Below are 21,926 nucleotides of genomic sequence, written 5' to 3' on the forward strand. Positions count from 1 at the left end.
GTGAGGACTGAGGGGAGGCAACTTGGATGGTTTCCTTAAAGATAGGAGGGTCTGGAGGAGAGAGGGGGTTGAGGTTTTGGTCAGTGTGGTTCCTGGGCTCTGAGAAGGCTTGCTCTGAAGGAAGCTGAAGGTGGGGGCCCCTGAGACTGTTTCTCCATTTTGGACACGTGAGTAATAGGGACTGGTCTCTTTTCTTTGCTCCAGCTATCTAAGGGCTTGGGCCTTTTGGCCCAGCCTAAACAGAAGGGGTATTTAAGCCCTATTCCCTTCTCTCCCCTTTCTCTCTCTCTCTCTCTCTCTAATTCCTTTCTTACTCCTATTGTAATTAAACTCCAAAAAAGGCTGACGGCTGACTTGAGTTTTTCATTTAGGAATTACATAGCTGATTCCTTGGCGACCTTAAATTAATATATATCAGTCTTTTAAAGTGATTCCCTTGTTACAGGAAATTATTAAGTTGGAGAACGTCCACTGCATGGACAACCAGGATGGTTCAGTTCTGATAAACATCAGTTAAAAATATCAAGTATGTCCAGACAAAAGAAAAGACTTGGGACAAGAGAAATAAAATCTGTCTTCAGGTATGAGAAGGGCTATATTATGTGGAAGAGGAGAATCAGGGCTACTCTAATTAGCCAGAAAATGAGATTTTAAAAACTCCCTAAAAGTAGAAACACAGAAGAAAAACAACTGCTTGATTACATGGGTCGATGGGGATATGATTGGGGATGTAGACTCTAACTGATCACACATCAAAAACATAGAAATAGGTTTTTATCAAGGACAAATACATGTAAAACCCAGTGGAATTGTGCATTGGCTATGGGAAGGGGTGGGGTAAGGGGAGGGAAAGAATATAAATCTTGTAACCAAGGGAAAATGTTCTAAATTGACTAAATAAAAATTTAAAAAATTAAAAAACAACAACAACAACTCCATAAACACTGGGCCTCATCAGAGGTGGAATGGATTGCCTTAGGACAGGGGTCTCCAAACTGTGGCCCCCTGAGGCCATTTATGTAGCCCCCACTACACTTCCAGAAGGGGCACCTCTCTCATTGGTGGTCAGTGGGAGGAGCACTGTATGTGGCGGTGCTGCAAAACAGCAAAAGCCCCTATTATAGGGGCCATTATGTTGTGCATCTGGGGGATTATGGAGGCCATTGTACAGTATAGTACTGTGGGGAGAGATTTTAGGGCAAAGGGAAGTTATAGGGGCCATTATGTTGTGCATCTGGGGAAGTATGGTTGCCACTGTACTAAGTGGGGGAAGTGAGGCATGCATTTTTTGTATTACTGTCTATAATTACAGATCCATAAATAGACTGCAAGAGGACACACACTAGTGTCGTGGCTTCTTTTTTCCTGCCACGGAATCTTATTGTAAGATTACTGTGTGAGTTCACAGATCATGGTCTCAGAGGGGAGAGATGCATAGAAATTAGGTGAGCTGCTAGACTTGAATGTGTCCTTCAGAGAGTCACAATTCTGCAGTTTTGCCAGTTTTATTTGGTAAATTGTGTACACATTTTCAATGTCAATAGAAAATGGGTTAAGGAAAAGCTGTATATCCTGTTCATGGAGATGAAGCTCTTTAAATCTGAACTGGATTTTGGAATTGGAATTCTTTTGCAACTTTTCCAGTGAATCCACACATGTTTCTTTTGGGAATGCAATCAAGGGTTTTTCCACTAACTAGATTTTGAGTTAAGGGGAGATGGCAGAAATTTTCCTCCTTCGCTTGTTTGATAAGGAGGCCTAATTTTACTTCAAATGCTTTCACATATGACTGCATATCATAGATGAGCTTCCCTTTTCCTTGAAGTTGCCCATTGAAACTGTTGAATAGCTCTGTTACATCTGTCAGAAAGGTGAAGTGCCAGTTCCATTCTGCATCATTGAGCTCTGGTACTTCTTTGTTTTTTGAAAGCATAAAAGCTGTAATCTGTGGAAGTAAGTCATAGAAATGTCTCAAAACTCTCCCTCAACTCAGCCAATGGACTTGTGTGTGGTACAAAGCATCGTCATAGACAACATTTAGCTCAGACAGAAATTCCTGAAACTGTCTGTGGTTTAGTGCATTAGCTCTAATGAAGTTAACACAATATACCACAAAGTTCACAAGAGTCCCATTTCAGTGATTTACTACATAGCTGTGCTTGTTGGTGGATGAGGCAGTGTATGTCTATTGGATGAGAATGGTTATGTTTGTCCATCTCTTGGTTAATGAGAGCAATTATTCCTTTCTTAGACCCCACCATACTAGAGGAGCACCACCATCAGTTGTCACACTGCCTAGTTTAGCCTAATCCAACTCCAAATCCTTCAGTTTGGGAAATCTTTTCATAGATATCATCTCCTGTAGTTGTTCCTTTGATGCTTTGCAGTGCGGCAAGCTCTTCTGTGACTTCAAAATTGTCATTGGCCCTCCAATGGGCTGAGGGACAGTGAACTGGCCCCCTGTGTAAAAAGTTTGGGGAACCCTACCTTAGGTTGTCCAGCAAAGGCTGCTCGTTTCATGAGTTACCTAGTTTCTGAGATTCCTTTTCAATTATGATATGATCTAACTAGATGAAGTTTTCCACAAACTTGGAACAAGTTATTTTTCATTTCCCTAAAAGGATATTATTTTTCCTTTTCCCTAAAAGGGATCAATGCAAACTTAGGTGGAATCCCAATTACAAAAAAGAAATCTGGGATTATAAGATCTATTAGGTTGAATCCTGAATTATGAGAACTCAAGACATCGCTGCAGCTCGAAAATCCCATACGATTATAAAATATACATACAATAAAACAAGCAGCAGTTATGGTTTACTTTCTTGCATATATAATCTATTTATTTTCTCCACTCAAAACCCAAACCAGTAAAAGACACCCAGGAACAAACTTTCAAGACACAGCTTTACTCAATTATTTCTAAAATCCTTTTCAATACACATTTGGCAATTACTACAAACCTACTAGGCAAAGTAATAATTGTGTAGAAAATACCACACTTATGATTAAGAGTAATACTTCTACACCTCTAAAAAATTAACCCAAATGTGAAGATTGGAATTATCTCTCCCCTGATTGTAATAATGAAGGTACTTAGCTCTTCCTTTACAGTGAAGATAAAATTGTAATTCTCTATTTTTAGATTTTAATCCCCAAAGTGTTAACTCAGTATTTAAAGTAGATCTACCCATTTGAACTACAAAAAGGTGTTAATGAACCACAAAAGGTATAACTAACTAAAAAGGGTGTGAACATCCATTTCATACATTGAGTGGGTAGTCCTGGAGAGGAGCCTCTGCTGTGATTGGTAGATGTAAAATTAAGGGGAGGTGACACAAGAGAAAATAGAGGAAACAGAGGCACACAAAAATTCAAGAATGAAGGATTCAGTCTCTTTTAGGAGAGACTGAAAGATCAGTCACTCGGAGTTGGACTGGAAGACAGACACTTGAGGAGAGACTAGAAGACAGACACTCGGACCTGGAGTGTGTAAACCTTAAAATTTCTTAGACTTATGAATGTTGGAAATTTCCCCATTTCCAACATTAGGTAGGGAGGGTCCTTCTCCTCCCTACCCGAGATTACTTTAGGACAGAAACCTTTTGCTGAACAATGGAAAGGGCTTGGACCTATGCTTAAGCATAGAACAGGAAGTTCTTTGAGTCATGATTGATTTTAGAATTGATACAATAGAGATACTTGGAATGACAGAACCAGGTCTTAGAAAATACAATTTCCACCCTACTCAGTCCTAACAGGATTTAGGAAGGGCTGCAGCATAGATCAAGATTTAATTATTTGAGAATATGACCTTCAACAGACATGTGCAAAGCCACAGACCTCTGGGCGGTCCTGGGTTAAGCTAGAGCCACCATTGGCACAGGGAAGACATGGACAGGGATTGGTAGATGTGAGAACTGAGGGGAGGGAACTTGGATGGTTTCCTTAAAGATAGCGGGGTCTGAGGACTAGGGGTGGATGGTTGGAGAGGTTTTAACTCTGAGAGGTTAACTCTGAGAAACTTGCTCTGAAGGAAGCTGGAAGTGGAGGCCCCTGAGACTGTTTCTCCATTTTGGTCACGTGAGTGATAGGGACTGATCTCTTTCCTTTGCCTCAGCTATCTAAGGGCTTGGGCATTTTGGCCCAGCCTAAACAGAGGGGGTATTTAAGCCCTATTCTCTTCTCTCCCCTTTCTCTCTCCCTCTCTCTCTTTATCTCTAATACCTTTCTTCCTCCTGTTTGTAATTAAACTCCATAAAAGGTTGACTGCTGACTTGAGTTTTCATTTAGGAATTATATAGCTGAATTTCTTGGCGACCTTAAATTAATATATATCAGTCTTTTAAAGTGATTTCCTTGTCACAAGTGAAGCCACTTGGCTGTGGAACTGGACCCCTGGAGGAGCTCGTGCAGGAAACCTCAGATTGCTTTTCTCTTAGACGGTCACTGTGGTGAGTGAGTGAAAGGCTGATTTAGTTTCCTTGTCTTTCTGGAGATGTGAACCTCTGAGAATGGCCCATCATCTTGAAACTCCTTTCCCCTGACTGGTACCTTATAATTTCTAACTGGTTCAGAGAAAGTCGAAGATCTCTCTCTCTCCCCCCTTTTGTCTCTTCCTTAGTATCTTCCCTCTATTGTAAATAAACTATCATAAATTCCATTCTACTTTAGTAATTCGTTTGGGATTTAAAAATTAAATCCGTGGAAACCACCAATTCAGTCCCAACCATAAAAAATCTAACACAAAGTAATGTTTGCTTTTTTAAAATGTATTAATAAAAAACTTATACTTGGTATGATCAGAGTATTATATATTTCAAATAACAGAAATATAATCTTGAACAGTATACAATAAGGTCAACAAATTTATTTTGAAAATAATAACTAATGCTAAATAAGAATAATGTAAAATGTCAAATGGTTCTTGATTAAGATATAAAAGACTATACTAAAATGTGTAAAATAAAAATAATTAACAAATCATAAGATCTCAGGACACTGAAATTTCCTTTAAAAATTTCCTCAAAAGAAAGTAACCTAATGCAAAAAAAAAAGGTTCAAATTACTCTAGCTTTTCAGATTTTTCAAAGTATTTTTCCAATTGATAAAATATATGTATTCCTTATACTTTTTTGGTCATGTTCCAATTCTTTAAAAGTATTTTATGTATATTTGGGGGGTTGGGGTAAAGTTTTAAACTCAAAATGTTACTTTAAAAACAATCCATCACAGGCAATTAGCTTGTTCTTCTTTAGAACTAATATGCAGTATTGATTCCAAGACAGAAGGTATGAGTTTAAAAAAAAAAATCTGTCAAACTTAATATAAATCGCCTGGTGTCATTTATATTAAATTGGGGGAAGATAGAGAAGAGTGATGCAAATGACATTTGTAATAATACGAAGTACTTTGTATTCTCAACATTCAAATCTGTCAGGTATATGGTTATATTGCTAAAATAAAAGAAATGGGAATGCTGAATTTGTAATTTTTAATGCTAGTATTTTAGTACTTACAAGCTATATTTTATGAAGTCCTTGATCCTATAGGGAAAGTTAATTCTAGAGTTTTCTATGACTGAAAACTATACTATCAAAATATAATTTTGAGCATGTACAGTAAACTTTCTGTGAATGTTTACATGTAAGAGTTAAGAGCTGGGATGACATGGGCCCATTCACTTGGAGAAGTATCAATACCAACATCACTATAATTTGCACATACTGTCAACAAACTACCAAAAATAATATACACAGTTTAACTTTAAAGCTGTCTTTTTGAATGCATGCCCTTTGATCCAGCAATACCACCGCTGGGTTTATATCCCAAGATAAAAAAAAAATTGTACAAAAATATTTATAGCCTTACTCTTCGTGGTAGCAAAAAAATTAGAAAATGAGGCAATGTCACTTGATTGGGGAATGGCTGAACAAACTGTGGTATATGATGGTGATGGAATACTATTGTGCTACAAGGAATGACTAATCGATGGATTTCTATAAGAACTAAAAATACCTACATGAACTGATACACAGTGAAATAAGCAGAACCAGAAGTAAACTGACTGAAACTTTTACTTGTTGAACTAGAGAGGATAAACTGAGGGGAACCTGTTTCTTTACAATGACTGCTGTTCTCTGGCTGGCTGTGACTAGAGAGAGCTGCTACAGGGACTTGAAACTGCTTGGAGGTAATCGATATAGAAATGAGAAATGCTGAGGGATGCTACCACACAGGGATGCTGGTACACAGGGAATACTGCTCTAGATAGATACTGGAGGATACTCTGGGGTTTGTCTATTGATTCCTACTGATTGCTGATGGATCAATCTATTTCCTAACCTTCCTCCCTCACTCCCACCCTTAACCAACCCCCTCCAACCAGTTCTTCTTTTAGCCTTGGGCTTCTTCCCTCCCTCCTGAGTGAAGTATAAAGATACTCTAGTTGCTTTCTCAGTCAAGGGGTTTATTGGGATAATAGGATGGGAAATTGAGGTAAGAGGGATAAGGATTTCCCAATCTAAAGTGTGACTCTTAGACAATTAGGAAGATGGAGGACAGCAGCCCTTTCAAAATCTTCTTTCTTCTTCTTCACAAGAAATCAGTAAAGTCTCTCAGCTTAACCCCAGAAAGAAACAAAATTCAAAGCCAGTCTAGCTGGCTTTGAGCCTAGCCAGCTCAACTCTCAAATAGACCACCTACTCAAAAGCTTCTCCCCTGGTCAGCTTCCACTGCTCAGAACCAGAGAGACAGAGAGACCCAGTTCCCAAAAGCTAAGATTCTCTTCTCAGTGTCAACTTCAACTGCTCAGAGCCAGAGAAACCGCAAAAAACCAAGTCAACCTCACAAAACATCTTTCAGCCAGCCTCAAACTTCCAGGGAGCGAGAGAGTGACTTCCAGTCAGAGACACAGAGACCAAAAGCCCAGTTTTTCCTCTCAGTGTGGCCAGCAAAAGATCCCAACTGCCACTCCTAGAAACATTCCATTAGAATCCTGGTTCTTGCATCTTGGTCCACAAGTCCTGCAAAACCTCTCTCTCTTCATGTCTCTATCACACAGAAGAACATTATACACAGTAACTGAAACATTGTGGGACAATCAAATGTGACTGACTTTGCTATTAAAAGCAATGCAATGATCTAGGAATCTAAATCTAGAGAAAGAACCATATAAATCCAGAAGAAAATGCAATTTACTTGTTTATATGGGTATGTGGTTTAAGGATTTGGGATTTAAAGGATTGCTCTTTTACAAAAATGAATAATGTGGAAATGGGTTCAAGTGATTATACACACACACACACACACACACACACACACACACACACACACACACACACCAGTGGAATTGCTTGTCAACTCTGAAAGTGGGAAAGGATGAGGGGAAGGAGAAAACATGAATCATGTAACCATGGGGAAAAATTAAAAATTAAAATTAAAAAATTAAAAAACCTCTTTTTTCAGGGTAAGGAGCTGGAATCCATATTTCAATAAAATGGAAAATCTCCCAGTGATGAAATTTCTTCCACAAGTAACGATGTTAGGTCACCTATAGTTTATAGTCTTAAAAGAGTTGCTCTGGGGCACTGAGAAAATTACTGGGCTTGCCCACATGGTCTCACAGCCTGTATTTATTGAGAAGTAGAACTTGAGACCAAGTCTTCCTCACTCCATGGCCTGAGGTGATCATTTTTAAAAAGACATTAATGAAATGGCTCTTTAAAACATGTAAAGAAATAAGATGAATTAGATAAACACTAGATATTATGTGTATTTTTAACACATCTTAAATCTCAAGCTAAATTCCCTAACTTTGTAAAGGAAACAAGATAAAAAGGTTTAATGTTAAGAAATTAGTTTTTAAGAGAAAATGTATAGAGATTCAAAATACTGTATCACTTAAAACTTTACATAAATGACAATTCATCTAAAGAAAAAGTTAATTGCTTTGCACAAAAATAAACAACAAATGCTTTAAATGTCCATTAAACATTTGCAAAAATGACTGATATTAATGCTAAAACCTTTTTTTTTCATGAAGTTAATGGGGTACTATGAACTATTTAAGTTATCACTAATCTTTCCAACACTTGGGACTAGTGATTTCAACCTTTTCTCCACATTTTATTCTAATTTAACCCAAAATACAAACTTCACGATATGATGAGATATTAAAATCTGCTGATAACAAAAGAATAATTGTTTGATATTCATCTTTATTGCCAAACCAGTGTAGTTTTAACATACATTTAAAACTACCTCTCAGAAAAACAAAATTCAAAAAATTAAACTTTTAATCTAAATACATAGGTTTAATATACTTACTAGATGAGAACTGTCTTTTACTTCTTGTACTTGCTGCACCTGCGGTTCAGCCACAACTTTAGTGTCCTGATCAGAAGTCATGAGCTGTCTACTTTATTACTCTTCAGAGAGAACTTTGCTGGTAATCTTCTTGTGCTATGAAGTAACAAAAAATGAAAACAGTGTAAAAACTTGTCAAAAGAATTCAATATCATAAAAATTCTTAATGTACTTTGGTAATGCACTAGAGATTAACTAATACTATACATAATATATACTTGAAACTGCCAGGTTTTGAGTTTAGGTTCTTTATTTTTTTCAGATGTTTCAGTCATGTATGACTCTTTGTGACCCTATTTGGGGTTTTCTTGGCAAAAGATCCTGGAGTGGTTTGCCATTTCCTTCTTTAGCTCATTTGACAGATGGGGAAACTGAGACAAAAAGTGTTAAGTGAGTTGAGTAAGTGTTTGAGGCCAAATCTGAACTCAGGAAGACAAGACTTTCTCATTTTAGGTATAGCACTCTATCCAGTGCCACCTAACTGTCCCCTATTCCTCCATATTTTCTTATAAATGCTCTAAATTAAAAATTCGTACAACTTAAGCCTACCCAGTCTTCAGAAATGATTCACTAATTCCCAGGACCCATCCCCCCTCCAACCCAGAGCACTGAGACTCCAGCGGCAGCAGGAACTTCTGGGCTGGCAAAGGTGCTGGTATGGAGGGTGTACCTTGCAAACAGAGCAGTGCCAAGTTCAAGGCATCCAGCACAGACCACAGGGAAGAAGCTAGAGAGGGAGCATAGAATTGGCAGCCTGGCCAGAGCTGTGGAGATCCTCCATATTTGCTCCAGCCTTCCAGGAAGTTTTGGACTCAGAGCACACCCAGCCTAACTAAGCTGAACTTAATCCCATCAAAAGTCTCCAGAACTCAGGGAAGCCCAGGCTCCACACCCAACCTCATTGACTGCTGGGCTTTAATCCAATCAAAAGACTCCAGAGGACAGGGAAGGTCAAACCCCAACAAACCTCCACCAGAGACCACACTGAGAGATCTGTTAAAGCTCCAAGACCGGAGACTGACAAAAGCCCCCAAAACCAAAAAAATAAGAGGAGCAAGAGCACAGACAAATACGGGGAGTAAAGAAGGGGTGAATTTGAGCAAACAACAGGAAAAGAAGAAACTACAATAGACAACTTCTACTCAGCAAATGGAACAGAGGGGGAGAGATCAGCAAACAATAGAAATCCCAGCGAATTGAATACGGGCTATGGAAGAACTCAAAACACAATTAAGAGAGGCTGAAGACAATTGGGAAAAGAACTTAAAAATTAAGATAAGTCATCTGGAAACAGAGGCACTTCAACTAAATGGAAAAAACAGTGTCTTGAAAGCCAAAATCAACCAGCTGGAAAATGAGGCAAAGGAGATGAAAGATGAGGTAAAGAGGATGAAAGACGAACTTCAAAGAAAATCAGACCAGAATGAAAAGGATGACCAAAAAGCCAGGGATGAAATCCAGTCTTTAAAAACCAGAATAAACAACTGGAATTAAGTGACCTCAGAAGGCAGCAGGACATTATGAAATGTCCTGAAACAAAATGAAAAGAATGAAAAATTTGAGGAAAATATGAAGCATTTCATTCACAAAATAGACGATTTAGAAAATCGTTCAAGAAGAGACAATTTAAGAATCATTGGTCTACCAAAAGACCATGACAAAAGAAAAAGCCTGGACATAATGCTACAGGAAATTATTCAGGAAAACTGCCCCGATATCCTAGAACAAGAGGAGAAAGTAGAAATTGAAAGAATCCATAGATTACCTCCTGTATTTAATCCCCAACTGACAACACCCAGGAATGTTCTAGCCAAATTCAAAAACTATCAGACCAAAGAAAAGATATTACAAGCTGCCAAGAAGAAGCCATTCAGATGCCACAGAAACACAGTGAGGATAACACAGGATCTGGCTGCATCCACACTGAAGGACCGAAAGGCATGGAATTCGATATTCCAGAAAGCAAGGGAACTAGTTCTACAACCAAGAATAAAATACCCATCAAAACTGACTATATTCTTACAGGGGAAAGTATGGTCATTCAACACAACAGAAGAGTTCCAAGCATTCGTTAGGAAAAGACCAGACCTAAACAGAAGATCTGATGTCCAAACACAAAATTCAAGAGAATAACCAAAAGGTAATTAAAAAAGAGGGGGAAAAGAAAAAAACAACAACAAAAACAACAAAAAATTTTTTGAGACTCAATAAGTTAAAATGATAAGTATCCCTATAAGAAAAGAGGTCATTGGTAACTCTTAAAAACTGTTGCTATCACCTGGGCAGCTAGAAGAATTACACTTAGAAGGAACAGTGACAAACTGTATAGGATGCAAGGACAAGACATAAATAGGTATATAGATATATGCATGCATAAATACATATACATGTGTACACACATATATACAACCAGAGCTAAAAAAAAAAACAGTTAATACTAAAAGAAATGGGAAAAGAAACAATTGTGACTAAATTTATATTTCAAAAAGAAGCTCATGGCGGGAGGGAGGAGAACATTGATACACTGGAAGGGTAAAGAGGTTGGAGATAGGAGATAGGAAATACTCAACTCTTACGTGCTTTGAAACTGACCCAAAGAAGGAAGAACAATCCAATCCATTGGGGCAGAGAATAGATTTGCACCCTATAGGGGAGTAGAAGGGTAAAAAATGGACTGGTGGGGAGGGAAGCAGTACAAGGGAGGGAGAGGGTGGGTGGGGGGAATTTTTTAAAAAACTACAGGGGAAAATAATGGGGGGGGTTAAGAAGGGAGAGGGTAGTAAGGGAAGTAAAATGAGGGTGGGAACTAGGAGGACTAATTATAAACAAACATTGGTATAGAAGGAAATAGTGAAAGAAGAAACGGCAGGACGAGGAGTAGAAATCAAAATGCTGGAAAATACACAGCTAGTAATCATAACTCTGAATATGAATGGAATTAACTCACCCATAAAACCAAGCGAATAGCAGAGTGGATTAGAATCCAAAACCCTACCATATGCTGTCTGCAAGAAACACACATGAGGAAGGTAGATACGCATAGGGTGAAAATAAGAGGATGGAGCCAAATCTATTGGGCACCAACTGATAAAAAAGAAGGCAGGAGTCGCAATCATGATATCTGACAAAGCCAAAGTAAAAATAAATCTAGTTAAAAGATATAGGGAAGGTAATTACATCCTGATAAAAGGAAGCATAGACAATGAGGAAATATCTGTACTCAATATGTATGTACCAAATGGCATAGCATCCAAATTTCTAAAGGAGAAACTAGAGGAGCTCAAGGATGAAATAGATAGAAAAACTATACGAGTGGGAGATCTGACCCTTCCTCTATCCGAACTAGATAAATCAAACCAAAAAATAAATGAGGTGAGAGAAGTGAATGAAATCTTAGAAAAATTAGAGTTAGTAGACATGTGGAGAAAAATAAATAGGGACAAAAAGGAATACACCTTTTCAGCAGCACATGGTACATTCACAAAAATTGACCATGTATTAGAGCACAAAAACATTGCTAACAAGTACAAAAGGGCAGAAATAATAAATGCAACCTTCTCAGACCACAATGCAATGAAAAGAATAACTAGTAAGAGTAGATGGAGAGCTAAATCAAAAATTAATTGGAAATTAAACAATGATTCTCCAAAACCTGTTAAAGAACAAATAGTACAAACAATTAATAACTTCACTGAAGAAAAAGACAATGGTGAGACATCCTTTCAAAACCTATGGGATGCAGCCAAAGCAGTACTCAGGGAGAAATTTATATCCGTGAGTTCATATATAAACGAATTAAGAAGGGCAGAGGTCAATGAATTGGGCATGCAAATTAAAAAATTAGAAAGGGAACAAATTAAAAACCCTCAGATGAAGACTAAATTAGAGATCCTAAAAATCAAAGGAGAAATCAATAAAATTGAAAGTCAAAGAACCATTGATTTAATAAATAAGACTAGAAGCTGGTACTTTGAAAGAATAAATAAAATAGACAAAGTACTAGTCAGTCTAATTAAAAAAAGAAAAGAAAAAAACCAAACTGACAGTATCCAAGATGAAAAGGGAGACCTCATCTCTAATGAAGAGGAAATTAAGGCAATCATTAAAAACTACTATGCCCAATTATATGGCAACAAATATAACAATCGAAGTGATATGGATGAATACTTACAAAAATATAAATTACCTAGACTAAAAGAGGAAGAAATAAATTAACTAAACAACCCGATATCAGAAAAAGAAGTTGAACAAGCCATCAAAGAACTCCCTAAGAAAAAACCCCCAGGTCCAGATTGATTCACAAATGAATTCTAGCAAACATTCAAAGAACAACTAATGCCAATATTATACAAACTATTTGACAGAATAAGCCAAGAAGGGATTCTACCAAATTCTTTTTATGACACAAACATGGTACTGATCCCAAAGCCAGGCAGGTTAACAACAGAGAAAGAAAACTATAGGCCAATCTCCCTAATGAATATAGATGCAAAACTCTTAAATAGGATACTAGCAAAAAGACTCCAGTAAGTCATCACAAGGGTTTGCCACTATGATCAGGTAGGATTCATACCAGGAATGCAAGGATGATTCAATATTAGGAAAACCATCCACATAATTGTCCATATTAACAAGCAAACTGACCAAAATCATATGATTATCTCAATAGATGCAGAAAAATCCTTTGATAAAATACAACACCCATGCCTATTGAAAACACTAAGAAGTATAGGAATAGAAGGGCCTTTCCTAAAAATAATAAACAGTATAAATCTAAAACCATCAGCAAGCATCATCTGCAATGGGGATAAACTCAAAGCCTTCCCAATAAGATCAGGAGTAAAACAAGGATGGCCCAATATCACCTTTATTATTTGATATTGTACTAAAACACTAGCAGTAACAGTTAGAGAAGAAAGAGAAACTGAAGGTATTAAAATTGGCAATGAGGAGACCAAGCTGTCACTCTTTGCGGATGATATGATGATTTACTCAAAGAATCCCAGAGAATCAACCAAAAAGCTAGTCGAAATAATCAACAACTTTAGCAAAGTTTCAGGATACAAAATAAACCCACATAAGTCATCAGCATTTATATATATCTCCAACCCAGTTCAGCAGCAAGAATTAGAAAGAGAAATTCCATTTAAAGTCACTGGAGACAACATAAAATACTTAGGAATCTATCTGCCGAGACAAACACAGGAACTAATAATCAACAACTTTAGCAAAGTTTCAGGATACAAAATAAACCCACATAAGTCATCAGCATTTCTATACATCTCCAACATAGTTCAGCAGCAAAAACTAGAAAGAGAAATCCCATTCAAAATCACCTTAGACAAAATAAAATACAAAAATAGGAATCTATCTCCCAAGACAAACACAGGAACTATATGAACACAACTACAAAACACTCTCCACATAATTAAAACTAGATCTAAACAATTGGAAAAACATTGATTGCTCATGGGTGGGATGAGCTAACATAATAAAAATTACCATCCTACCCAAACTTATCTATCTATTTAGTGACATACCCATTGAACTTCCAAAAAACTTTTTTACTGAATTAGAGAAAACCATAACAAAGCTCAATTGGAAGAACAAAGGATCAAAGATATCTGGGGAAATAATGAAAAAAATACAAAGGAAAGTGGCCTTGCAGTCCCAGATCTCAAACTATATTACAAAGCAGTGGTCATCAAAACAATTTGGTACTGGCTAAGAGACAGAAAGGAGGATCAGTGGAACAGACTTGGGGTAAATGACCTCAGCAAGACAGTCTATGACAAACCCAAAGGCCCCAGCTTTTGGGACAAAAATCCACTATTTAATAAAAACTGCTGGGAAAATTGAAAAAGAGTGTGGGAGAGATTTGGTTAGGATCAACAACTCACATCCTACACCAAGATAAACTCAGAATGGGTGAATGACTTGAATATAAAGAAGGAAACTATAAGCAAATTAGGTGAACACAGAATAGTATACATGTCAGACCTTTGGGAAGGGAAAAATTTTTAAACCAAGCAAGACTTAGAAAGAGTCACAAAATGTAAAATAAATAATTTTGACTACATCAAATTAAAAAGTTTTTGTACAAACAAAACCAATGTAACTAAAATTAGAAGGGAAGCAAACAAATTGGGAAACAATCTTCATAACAAAAACCTCTGACAAAGGACTAATTACTCAAATTTATAGAGTTAAACCAGTTGTACAAAAAATCAAGCCATTCTCCAATTGAAAAATGGGCACCGTACATGAATAGGCATAAAGAAATCAAAACTATTAATGAGCACATGAAAAAGTGTTCTACATCTCTTATAATCAGAGAGATGCAAATCAAAACAACTCTGAGGTATCACCTCACACCTAGCAAATTGGCCAACATGACAGCAAAGGAAAGTAAGGAATGCTGGAGGGGATGTAGCAAAGTGGGGACACTAATTCATTGCTGGTGGAGTTGTGAATTGATCCAACCATTTTGGAGGGCAATTTGGAACTATGCCCAAAGGGCGATAAAAAATTGTCTGCTCTTTCATCCAGCCATAGCACTGCTGAGTTTGTACCCCAAAGAGATAATAAGGAAAAATACTTGTACAAGAATATTCATAGCTGCACTCTTTGTGGTGGCCAAAAATTGGAAAATGAGGGGATGACCTTCAATTGGGGAATGGCTGAACAAATTGTGGTATCTGTTGCTGATGGAATACTATTGTGCTCAAAGGAATAATAAAGTGGAAGAATTCCATGGGAACTGGAACAACCTCCAGGAAGTGATGCAGAGTGAAAGGAGCAGAACCAGGAGAGAACATTGTACACAGAGACTGAGACACTGTGGTACAATCGAAAGTAATGGACTTCTCCATTAGTGGCAATGCAATGTCCCTGAACAATCTGCAGGGATCTATGAGAAAAAACACTATCCTCAAGCAAAGGACAAACTATGGGAGTAAAAACACCGAGGAAAGGCAACTGCTTGACTACAGGGGTGGAGGGGATATGATTGAGGAGAGACTCTAAATGAACACCCTAATGCAAAAACCAATAACATGGAAATGAGTTCAGATGGAGAACACATGTGATACCCCGTGGAATCACGCATCAGCTGAGGGGGGAGGGGGTGGGGAGAAAATGATCTGTTTCCAATGAATAATGTATGAAAATTTCCACATAAAAGTTTTAAAAATAAAATAAAAAAAGATTAAAAAAGAAACATCCATTTGAAGTTACAAAACCTATCAAATATTAAGGGAATAATGGAAATGCATTTGACTTGAATCAATGACCTAAGTTTGAATCCTGCCTTTGTAACTTAGTTAACTGTCACATATCATGAATCTATACTCACAGTCTTAGTTTCATTGTCTGTAAAATGGGAATAATGGTACATATTTCATGATGTTCAGTGATAAAATACATTTAGAACCCTTTGCAAATATTACATATTAATGTTGCATAAATATATAGAAGCACAATGTAAATGTTAAAAATTATGAATTAGGTTACAAAAGTATAGTAAAAATAAAAGAAAACCTATACAACTTAAAGAGAATTATTAGTATTAGTATATGGATCAGATTAATAACCATAAAATACTCTCCAAATATATTTACATATTTAATGCAACACTAATCAAATGCAAGGGGTTTCTTTATAGAACTAGTCAATTATGGTAAAATGTATATGGGAAAAATTTAGTTTTATTAAGCATCTACTCTGTATTAATTTGAAGATACAGAAAGGCTAAAACAATAAGGAGGAACATATATTCCCAGAATAGGAGAGGTCAGGTCATAGGCACAGTAACTGGATATCATGTGTCCTTTGTGAGGAATAGAAAATGAAAATTTGTCTAGATGAAAGAGTTTGGATGGCAGAATATTGTTCATTGAGGGTGACTAGAAAATTCAGAACTTAGTTGTGTAGATCTTTAAAGCTTTTTTATTTCATTCTAGAATAAGAAACCACAGGAGTTGTTTAAGTTGGAGAGTCATGAAATTAGAACTATAATCAGAGAAAACTAACTACCTTTGACGTTGTATAGGATAGACTCAAGGAGGAAATTACTTGTAGCAGAGGCTAATTAGGAGACAAGAATATTAAGGCTTACATGGAAGAGAAAAACTGATGGAATCAGAGTGGTATAAATAGTCCTAATATTCTAAGACTTTAAAAATAAATATTGCAAGTTATTATCCTCAAAATTATCTGGTATTGAGTAAAAAAAAAGAAAAAGGTGAGTGGAATAAGATAAATATTACAAAGAAAATGCAAATAAGTCAAAAAGCTTTGTTTGCCAAACTTTTAAAAACTGGACAATTATTAAACAGATATACTTAGAAAATTTTGTATCATTTTGTTGAGAAAATTTTTTTATTATACTCTTCATTATCATTTTGTATTACACTAATGAATTCAACCTTTTGCTTGAATCACATTAGTTGGAGACTAAAAGCAGATTGAAACTTGAAAGTCCTCCTGACTCCAATTCTAATGCATTAATTATCTTTTGTATCACCTTGCTTCTGTATTACCTGACTAATTTCTATCACAGTTAAGAATGAGATGAACATAATAAACATGTAAATGAACTCTGGGTGGGTAAAAATATTTATCTCAATTGTAGAGAGACCATGAAGGAATGATTCTTCCCCTAAATTTAAAAAAAAGGAAACAATAATTGTGGACAAAATGGATGTACTTGACCAAATTAAAAGTTTTTTAAAACAACAACAAATATAATTTAAGACAACAGTTTTGGGAGATCTAAAACAAATAGAAACTTTCATCTAAAACATGTAAATAAGGACATGCTAAATTGTAGTAGTAAATCCCAACAAATATTCAAAAGGAATGAAGTTTTTTTTTTAAATGAAAGTTCAAATTATGCAGTCATTTGAAAAAATGTTTATTGTACAAAAATATGTACTTATACTGCTGATGGAAGCAAAATAATTGTAGAATCTTAATGATAAAAGTTGCCCAAATTAGTCATCTTTTCTGACCCAGTAATCCCATTTCGGATATAGAAAGTATAATTGCAAAACAATGAAAACAATCAAATGCCCACGAGGGAATGGTTAATGGGGCAAATTAAAGAACATGCTATTAATACTGACAGGTATGAAGACTACAAAGAGAGATGTAAAAACATTTCTATAAGGCAAAATTTAAAAAGGAGAGAAGTAGAATGTATTTACTAGTATCATAAGGAAAAGTAAATGAAAATAAATGGAGAAAGAATTCTTGTGGGCATTTTGAGGGAATGACTAACTAGTGATATCTTTTTTTTGCATAGAAATAACATTACCCATACAGCAAGTAGTTTTATGACTGAAGTCCACAAACTCTTCTACCACAAAATAACAAAACAAAAATAAACTTGAAAGGGGGGGATATACATTGAAATGACTGGATCCACCAACCCAAGCAAAATCTAGTACAGAGTCCTGAAAACTTAAAATGTCCTTGAAAGGCAATAAATTCTCTAAAGAGCTCTTGAACTCTTTTTCCCTTCTGGATTGTTTGACAGAGGTAATAGTTCCCTGGCTTAACTTCTCTAGGCATGAAAATAGCATAGCTATTCCTTTTTATTTTTCTAGGTTTTACAAATACAAAAAGTAAATCAAAGTTTGCCCAAGATCAGTAAAAGCAAAAAAAGGATGAATTAGATTAGAACAAAAAGTATTCTTCAAGCTCCTGCTTTTTATATTCAACTAAGAAAACAAAACAAGGATGTCTTGCTTCAAATGATTGAAAACTGGAACAAAGTCATGTTTTTGTAGTTAATCTGCTGATATATTGGCACTAAATTTAACTAGGCTGGTCCTTGAAATATGAAGATAGTCGGTTACAGGCAGGTTGTATACTCAAAACCATAGGCGCTTTTAACCAACCTCCATTGCTTATATTCTAGTCTTATATAGCCTTTGAGAACACAAGGTCACTGTCTAGTCACAATTTGGCACATTAATGTAGTTTAAAAAAAATTTTAAGTAAATGATAAATCTTGTATGATCAGTATTAAGAATATTTCCATCAGTTAGAAATTAAATAGGAAGTTTATCAATTATGTTAGTTTAACAAGAATTGATATTTCTAGATGTAAATTTCTTGGGTTTACATTTAAATGGGAAATTTGGCAACTATAACAAAACAAATTCTCCTAACACAAAGGCAATAAGTATTAATATGAAAAAAACATATAAAAGACAAGACAGCATAGCTTGATCTAAATGATTTCATTATGTAGATGAAGAAGATTGATTTAGACAAACCAGGAGGAAATACTACATAAGAAATTCAGGTAGAAAAAAGTAATGTAGAAAAAGAAAGTAGGATTTTTAATAGTTCTGGAAACAAACTGTCAAAATGTAAACTTTGAAATTTGAAAGAAGATTCTTTGTTACAAGCCAGAGAGAAAGAAACTGAACTCAACACAAGATAATAAACATTTTAACTTTTTCTCATGTCCTATTAAAGATAAGACTTTTATCATTCTGAGGGATAGGTGTATATCACAATTTTATCAGCAAAGTAACTAAAATAACTAAAATATAAAATTCTTGAAACAGCTTCAGTATTTAGAACGTGAATTCTCTTTGACTGTATTAACCTTTGAGGAGATAAATAGCATCTGCTTTGGTGAGTCAAGCTGGTCTATGAGAAAGAATAAAACTAGAAGTCTTATTCTAGCTCTGCCATTAATTTCATGGGTTTTGATTTTTACTATAAAAATCAGAATTAAATCATCTCTAGGGTTCTTTCAAATGGTATTCCTCATAAAAACACTGCGTGGTACACTTGAATCACAAGAAAAAAAAGAAAAAGGATGGCTATATTAATTTTCCTAGAATATCTGAATATCAGATATAGATTTATGATTAGAATGCCAGGCTTTCAATTCTGCATTCACTTCATATTGAAAGGGCTGTTGTAGTTCCTACATATAGGAAAATGTCCAAATGACTTCAATAGTTAAGTGGTGATCAAACCACTTAACTATTGAAGAAAACTGAAGACTGCTTTTGGCACTAAGATTTTTAAAGCAATGGCATGCAATACATCCTTGTTAAACATAGGACATACAGACATCATACAGACTACCTATGTCAAGCATCTAAGAAAACAAATGTATCTTCCCCTTCTATCCATATTCAATACCAAAAGTATATAAGAACTGTGACAAATAATGCTACTTAAATATTTTATAAAAGCAAATAGAAAATTCATATAAAGTAAACACTTGGTGGGAGGCTATTAGGTATAGGAGGAATTTGAGCAAAGCCTTGAAGGGACCTAGAGATAGCTTGTCAAAAGACATAGAGGCAAGAGATATATTATCATATTGAGGAAATAGCAAGTAAGCCAGTCTAACTGAAATGTATTTAAGGGGAAGGAATGTGAATTAAATTTGGTAAGATATAAGTAGCTCAAGATTTTGAATTCTAGATTGAGGAATTTGTTCCTGGGGCAATAAATAGGAACCTACAGAAACTTTTTGAGTAGGGGAGTGATTTTGGACATGGTTTTTAACATCACCCTCAGCTTACTTATCTGCAAAACGATGATTGCGCTACATGCCATAAAGGATTTTTGTAAATAAACCCCTTTTAAAGGATTTAGTTTCTTAATGAACTGGAAGAATTCCATATGTACTAGAACAACCTCCAGGAAAAGATGCAGAGTGAGAGGAGCAGAACCAGGAGAACACTGTACACAGAGACTGATAATCGAATGTAATGGACTTCTCCATAAGTGGCAATGCAGTGATCCTGAACAACTCAGAGGGATCTACAAGACAGAACACTATCCACATTTAGAGGAAAAACTGTGGGAGCAGAAACACAGAAGAAAAACAACTGCTTGATTACATGGGTCAAGGGGAATATGATTGGGGGATGTAGACTCCAAATGATCATCCTAGTGTAAACATCAAGAACATGAAAATAGGTTTTGACCAAGGACACATGTAAAACCCAGTGGAATTGAGTGTCGGTTATAGGAAGAGGTGGGAGGAAGGGAGGGAAAGAATATGATTCTTGTAACCAAGGAATAATGTTCTAAATTGACTAAGTAAAATTTTCCCAAAAAAAGATTTAGTTTCTGAGTGAATATGTTATCATGTTAAAAATGTAGATAAGAAAATGTAATACCACTCACTTTATATTGAACCAGGACGGCAGTTCTATAAAATTACAAGCAGAAAATAGAAACATGGAAAAATAAAAATTAATATTGTATCCTAGAATAGAAAAAAATGGCAAATCTGGCCTTTCCCTTGAGGAAAAAAGTCTGGAGTAGTAGAACAGTAGGACAGTGGATTTGGAAACAGTCTGGAATCAAATCCCAGTTTTCTGCTTACTAGCCTGCTTGATCTTTAGCTATATTATCACTTAAGCAAGTTCTGAGGAATTCCTAAGTTTCTTCATATGTAAAATAAGGGATAGAAATCTTTGAGATCCCTTTTAGATCTAAGTTCTATGATTCTATGTTCAGTAGCTGAAAGACTTCTGAGTAAAAAAGAAATTACTATAAAGAATATAAAGTAGCAGTTTTGGATAGAAAACATACCCCAACTAACCCCCCCAAAAAATGCTGACAATGTGAAAGGCTTCTGTGAAAGCAATCATCAGAGAATACTGGATTTGGTCACAAAGGACTTGGATTCAAATCCTGGACTCTTTCATTTACTACCTATATAAAACTGTAGCTCTGCGGTTTCTCTCCACTTCTAATACTCTAATGCCATGCTTTGGCTACCATTTCTTCTACATCCTAAGCATTTGATAACCTGGACACTCTCTGGGTCTCTCAGACCATGCCATAAGTGATCTTTGCCTTATCCAGTTTTGGAAAGCCTCCAAGCCATACCCACCAAGTATTATAAACATTCTAATGTGATTATAGATACACCTAAGAATGCTGATGAAGTACAAAAAAAAATTTTAAGGAGATTTTAAATTTAAAATGTACTTTTTAAAGAGAGAGATATACTGTAGCTTAGTAGAGAGGTGAACTCTAGACCAGAAAGATCTAGGTTCAAGTCCCCTCCCTGGCATAAAATGTTTATGAGGTCTGAGTTATAGAGAAGTGTCAACAGATTCTGGAGAAAGATTTTCAAACTCAACTTCCCCAAAGCAATTAAATCATACTTCTACAGTATAACCTTGTAAGATTCGGTAAATACTAAAGGAATCTCATTGGTCAATTTCATTTTAGAGGACATTTTTATAGCTATGAACTACATGCTTAAGCAATATTACAAAAATTTTTAATGTTTATGTAACATTCTCAATGGCAGAACAAAAGTGGAACAGCCACAATAGGGGGTAAGGAGAAGAAAAAACAAACAGGGATAATTACATCAAAGGCAATCCTTAAGTGTCATGTGCTAAGAATATATATATTTTTAAACCCTTACCTTCCACCTTAGAATTAATACTGTATATAGGTTCCAAGGCAGAAGAATAGTAAGAGCCAAGCAATGGGGTCTGGGTCGAGTGCCTTGCCCAAGGTCACACAGCTAGGGGAAGTGTCTGATGTCAGACTTGAAC

At 35.8% G+C, this 21,926-nt stretch overlaps 1 protein-coding gene across 3 annotated transcripts in view; it reads right to left on the reverse strand.

The window, feature by feature from the left end:
• Positions 1-21,926, reverse strand: part of LARP4B (La ribonucleoprotein 4B) — a 229,245-nt gene that overhangs the window by 89,075 nt on the left and 118,244 nt on the right. For all 3 annotated transcript variants that reach the window (XM_007504702.3, XM_056799993.1, XM_007504701.3), the window contains exon 2: positions 8,326-8,460. In XM_007504702.3, coding sequence (XP_007504764.1) covers positions 8,326-8,406 — 81 coding nt within the window. In that variant the 5' untranslated portion in view covers positions 8,407-8,460. The remainder of the gene's footprint in view (positions 1-8,325; positions 8,461-21,926) is intronic.

The sequence above is a fragment of the Monodelphis domestica genome, chromosome 5 (genome assembly GCF_027887165.1).
Source record: "Monodelphis domestica isolate mMonDom1 chromosome 5, mMonDom1.pri, whole genome shotgun sequence".
Classification (NCBI taxonomy): domain Eukaryota; kingdom Metazoa; phylum Chordata; class Mammalia; order Didelphimorphia; family Didelphidae; genus Monodelphis; species Monodelphis domestica.